Source organism: Pundamilia nyererei, unplaced genomic scaffold (assembly GCF_000239375.1).
Source record: "Pundamilia nyererei isolate P.nyererei 1_Seehausen unplaced genomic scaffold, PunNye1.0 scaffold00064, whole genome shotgun sequence".
NCBI classification, from domain to species: Eukaryota; Metazoa; Chordata; class Actinopteri; order Cichliformes; family Cichlidae; genus Pundamilia; species Pundamilia nyererei.
The window spans coordinates 3,100,052-3,106,162 of NW_005187465.1; the positions used below are offsets into that span (position 1 = coordinate 3,100,052).

At 40.5% G+C, this 6,111-nt stretch overlaps 1 protein-coding gene across 1 annotated transcript in view; it reads left to right on the forward strand.

Annotated features, from left to right (window-relative positions):
• The window catches only part of nectin3b (nectin cell adhesion molecule 3b), a 25,732-nt gene extending 23,056 nt beyond the window's left edge, over nt 1-2,676 (forward strand). Inside the window, exons 7-8 of the mRNA XM_005735614.1 lie at nt 1,520-1,622; nt 1,940-2,676. Of these exons, the coding sequence (XP_005735671.1) occupies nt 1,520-1,622; nt 1,940-2,104 (268 nt within the window). The 3' untranslated portion in view covers nt 2,105-2,676. The remainder of the gene's footprint in view (nt 1-1,519; nt 1,623-1,939) is intronic.
• The last annotated feature ends 3,435 nt before the right edge of the window (nt 2,677-6,111 follow it).

The window sequence follows — 6,111 nt, forward strand, 5'->3', positions numbered from 1 at the left end:
TATATTTTATTTATATATGTCTCTGTATTTATAGATGTGTATATATATAATATTCTGCTCACGTTCTGTAACTTCTGTCGGTGCTGTGCTTTTGGAAACCGAATTTCCCAGAGGAACCCACCCGAGGGATTAATGAAGTTTTATCTTATCTTATCTTAATTACCAGGACACAAGTATGTGTTCTATCATCGTCCTAAATAAGAACACTCAGTCATTTGTTCCCTCAATCCAATTTTATTCTCCCATGTAAACATTTACATCCTAATTTCAGCGACTGCGTCGTCAGAAGAAATCTAGTGTACATGCTCCCAACTGCGCCTCAAAGGTGCGGCTTGAATAACGAACAACCCATCAGCCTCTGGGTGCAGGTTCAATGTATGTAGCCCGTGTGTCAGGCTGGTCAATGCCACGACAAACTTAGCATCTTAAGTGTGACCGTGGCTGGAAGTCCCAGTGGAACAAGGCATGGGTAGGGGGAGGAGGAGGCTTCATCACCTCCTTCATCACACGCAGACGTGAGAGTAAGACGGCGGGTCAATGAGAAGCTCTGACTGTAATCGGTCACTTCGAATCCCAAATATGAAAGAGAGACTCGGCATTAAGTGACACACAGTGTTAGAAAATCGATGCCTGTCATGACGCTGTATTGTGAATGGCTGAGGTTTGTTCTTAGGCTTCAGTTTAGCAGGCAGGGGGATTTCAGCCAGCGAGGGAGCGAGTCTGACTTCAGCGTCTTGCAGGGGTTTAGAGGAACAGCTGTCAGAAAATGTTCTAATTTACTCGTCCGTGTGGAAGTCCATCACTTTCATACACCTGCTGTCATGTACACTGAGCCATCTTCATTTAATCATCTGTAATAATGGATTCCAGGGCTTCGAGGAATACCCTGTCTAGGACTATTAAACTGCAGGACTTGCAAGATGCATTTAAAAATAAAAAGAGAGGCAAAATTTCATCAAGTTTCAGACATGCAGTATCTGTACGGTGGCCCTGAGGTGCAAATGATAAAAACTATTTGACGAAACACACAAGACAAACACAACCACAGCAAAAGGCGAAAAAGTGCATCATCATTTTGTGATTTTTGTTTGTTTGTTGTTGTTGTTGTTGTAGTTCTCTGCCATGTTTTCTGAAATCTTGTGCCTTTGTGTTGTTGTGTTTTGCACCTCAGGGCCTCTGTAGGCTCCGATGTTTTCCACAGAGCGTCTGTTTTTCATCGTCTCCGCCTAAAAAAATTCTCACATCTTTAAAGCTCTGCACATCAAGTTGATTTTGCTGCCTCTTCTGTTGTGAATCCATCTCATCAAAGTTTATCGCAGGATACCATAAACAACATCAATATGCCTCAGAAGGAACTCATTATAGTGGCTGCCCTTCAAATTTGATCCAGTAAATTGATTTTGTACCGATTTTATCTATCGCTGATCGTTTTATTCTGTTTCTTTGCGAGTACTGTGTTTTTCCACTCTGAAATTTGTCTCCATTGACATTTCTTCTTCCCCTTTTTCTTCCTCTGAAGGATTGACCTTCCTCCGACACACAAGCCGCCTCCTCCCTACTCCGAGAGAGCACCGGCTGTTCCTCTGGGAGTCCACGCGTCACAAGTGGCCTGGCTGTGTCAGGTAAAACCCCACTTTCTTTTTACAACCAGCTGAAAGTCACGTATGTGAATCATGACAGCTCTACACCACAATTATTAACACTGAATGAAGCGCACTGAGTCACAACAAGCAGCAGTAACAACGAGCTAACTCATGTCATAATCTGTTTATATTAAGCAGGAGGCTCTTTGGCTTTATTAGTTTAATATGTTGGAGAGTTTAATTTTTTATTTCCCTGTCCTTTTTTGGAGTCTCTCACATTATAGAGGCCTAAAGGGTGACGATGATAGAAGATGATTTAGGTGATGATTTGGGGTTTTTTTGCTTTTAATATACAGACTCGCAGGGCAGAGCACAGGCACACGGTCACGGAGAGGCAGCACCCACCCACAGCAAGGCGGGGAGCCCAAAGCCCCACCCATCAGCGCTCCCGTCTGGAGTGGGTGTGTCATCAGAGTGGGACAGACCAGGTGTACATCAACCACCGTGAACACTACGTGTGAGGAACAGTTCCAATCGCAGTCCACCAATCACCCGGCAGTCACTCTGCCTGAGCAGCAGCGAGCTTATAGGCTTCACCTGATTCACAGAGCCATCAGTCCACAGAAGGAAGCGGTTGGTAGTGTATGAGGAAAGTGTCTCTCTATATGCAGGCTTTTTTTTTCTCCTTAAAACATAAATCCTTTCTGCTGTACGCTGGCTGTCACCCGTAGACTGTACAAAGAAGATGGACATTGTCATGTTAGCTCCTTTAAACCAAATCTCACAGTTGCAGGCAGATCTGAATATAAAGCTGAGGGACACTGCAAGCTCATACAGTAGAAACCTGTCAGTCACAAAGTAGGCTCACATTAAAGCGTTTATTTTTCATACAAATGGGGACTAAAATTTACACAAACAACGTTATTTAGTATCATCATAGATTGAAAAGTAGAGCCTAAAAACTCATCAGATAAGTGTTCACTGAGGGCTCAGCAGCTGCTTTCCCATAGACTTTTATGAAACCGGATTTCTTTTGAAATCACAGGCGACGCTTTCTTGCTAGCTGTTAAAAAGCATTTTTAACCCTGGCGTCCACATATGTGGACATCACATTTTGGGTTATTTAGACCAAAATACTACATTTTGCTCTACAAGGGCCTGATATCCACTTACTGCTGCTGTTCTATCAAATTTTAAAGGAATATCCTCATATGTGGCTCTCATTTTTCTTAGAAACAAAAATAAGGCACTCCTAAAGACACTCCTCCAACGCAAAAGCTACATCCATCTTTCATATACAGTCTATGGTGACACACTTTTGTCTATACAGTAAATATGTAGCTATAGCCAGCAGTCTGTTAGCTTAGCTTAGCACAAAATTAGAGATACTAGGGGGAAAAGGGCATTTCACAAAAGGTCCAACTATTCATTTAATTACCTTTTGTTATAAGTTCTCAGTGTGTATTACTTAGGGTACCGAAGTGCTTTAGAAGAACTAACTGCATCAGTTTATATGCCTATACATGAGTAAAAGTGGTTAGAGACTAGATTAATGTCAGAGTTAGCCTGCAAAAATAAAGTTTTCTTTTTTTTTTCTTTGTTGAAGAGCATAAATCCATATTCTCAGTCACATCACCAGACCAAACTGTGAGGTCCAGTGAGACTAAATATTCTAGCTGGCAACACAGACATAAAGGGATTAAAGTACTTCTATCGCAGCCCTGTGATGTGCGGTTGTAATGTTATGATGCTGTTCTTTTTTTAGGAACAAAACATGTAGATTTGTAATCCTGTGGAGACTTAACCTACCACAAATCAGGGAAACGACGATATGCAACAGTACAGATTACTGTTTTTTGGTTTCATGCGCACTGAAGAAAGATGCTTGCATTGTTTTTGTTAAACTAAAATAGATTACATAGTTCATAATCCTGTAGGATATACAGTGTCTGATTATTATTGTGAGGAGCCAGAGAAAGAATATTTTTAAAGTGCCATTATAACATTTGGCAGGGGGGAGGGGATTCCCTGCTGATACGTGTATGCTGTAGTGCTCACATTCCTCCACTGTGACTAGATGGTTTTGAGCTATTTTTTTGACTGGCGTATGTATTAAAAGTGCATATTGTTGCCAAGTGTGTTCTCAGTTGGAAACATATCAAAACCACTTGAAAAGCTATAGGAATAGAAGAAAGAGTCTACTGAATTGCTGTGTGAAGACAGAACGCTCCAGATGAGGGTGTTCAGTGACCTTTTTAAAGTAAACACTCTGAGAGATGGAAGCTCTGAGTCACGACACGGGGAAACAAGAGAAGAAGTCCTTGAAGATTTGAAAAAGAGTTTGCAGTGACGAAAAGAGTTTGGTTTTATTTATTTTTTTAAGGGAAATAAAAATCATCTCAAGGTCACAGTCACATTGCAATTACTGTGACGCCCACATCAAAGAGAAAAGCTCTTATTATTACCGTGAGTCAATGATGTGGTGTTTGTGCTGTGGAAAGCCAGAGCTCACGTTGTAATGACACCACAGTGAGGGTGGAGATGTTTGAAAGAAATCAGTGATTTGTTTAGATCAGTCCTCGTGTTACGGGCTCCTGCGAGGACTTTCCTAGGGTAACACCTAGTGGACAAATGGGTCAGCGCAACCCCCGATAGAGCGTGTGCATCACTGAATACATAATGCGACCCTTGGCTGCTCCTTGTCAGAGAGAATTAAAACTTGGGTGGCTGCAGTCTTACCGTCGAGCCTGTTTACACAGTGGAAAACTGCTAACCCTTTGGCACAGACGTCGTTTTCACAGCACAAAACTACAAGCGATGGAATAAATGATGCATTAATTCCATTTAGATTGTTTCTCTATCAGAGTCCTGGTGCTGTGATTGCTCCCGCCGTCATGTCTCACTGAGTGTTGTTACATTCTTTATAACACCAGCTGAAATATACACTATGAAAGAAGTTAGCTTAGGCAGTGGAGGAAAATTGATTAATTAAACACTACTGTGCAAAAGTGAAGAGTCACCCCTCCTTTCTTTATGTTTTGCTTCCTAGGAGCCAGACTTTCTTTTCATTTAAAAGTGATATTTAACAATGGATCTGATTTCAGAAGTTTTTCTCTGCTTCAGCTGATCCATCTGCTGTTCACTGAAGTCTCATCAGAAATGGTCTCAGTGGGGTGGGGTGTGGGGGGAGGCTGTCAAAAAGCCATTCTTAAGGAAGGGAAACAAGGAGAAAATGCTGACATATGGACTAAAAATCAGCTGCAACAGGTCTCTTGGACTGATCGATACTGAATCAAGTTGGTTTTACCAAATGTTGACTTTCACGTTCAATGGAATTGTACAAACTGTTTTTGCCTTATATACTGTATTTTCATGTATACTTACTTAAACAAATAAATGAGGGGTTGAGCTCAAGAGTTTTGCATGGTACTGTTTGTGAAGGCACAGAGGAAACTCGTCTTTATTTGTAGTAAACAAGATTTTATTTGGGAGCAAAATTACAATAGAACATCACAATAAAAAAAAAAAATCCATTAGAAATACAGAGTAGACCTAAAACATGGGCTAGCAGATGATGCCTGACTTTAGGCAGCTGTTATTTAAGACCATGTGTTTATACTGATGGTTGTTATTACAGTGACTAAGAGAAAAAAGTCTGCTAATTTCACACGCAAAGTGCGCAGTACCACTGATACTACACTAATTCTGATATTGCACTAATGCATCATTTATGCAATCAACAGTTTTTGTTTAGAATATCCACGTTTTACTGTTCTCTGTATACTGCAGAGGTGGGTAAATATGGTTGAAGATTAGAAAAAATACTCTTTCTAAAAATAAGACTTTTGAAAATAAATCGACAGAATATTGTTGGTAAATAAAAGCATAACTATCCAACATGAGTTTTACACGCTCATTAAGACACATTAGTATGAGCAGCAGCTTCTTTTTTATGGTCTAAAACACGGAGCGTTAGAGGCTTAAACGACACTGCTGACTACTGGCTCAGGCTTGGCAGCTGGTTGCTACAATAACAAAAGAGTTCACCCAAACTCTTCTTTCCCATTCGCCCACATGTCATGTTGTTTTCTGTGCTCATGTTTGTACAAAGTCACCTAATTTCTATGTTTACAGCATGTGGTAGCAACTACTTCTAGATAAGTGGTAAAAGTGTAAAAAGCATGTTTTATACTTCACAAACTGTAATGCTGTGGGGATATAGTCATTATTTTGGGGGGAAAGAATGAAATTAAAGTCCACTATTTTGCCATCAGTGCTGATAATTCCATGAAATTCCTGAAACTGCACCAAATTTGACTATAACTGATTTAATGGCTTCCTCAAATGTTCCCTGAAAGCAGTTTAAGCATCTGGTTCCTGCAGTTATGGACATGTGATAATTGATTAGCTAGTTAGTGATGGCTTAGCAAGTCGTAACTCAAAACAATGGAAGATTAGTGAATACAGCCATAATACTAAATTACTCTACACAGCGCTGTACTCATATTTATATGCACAGCGAATCACA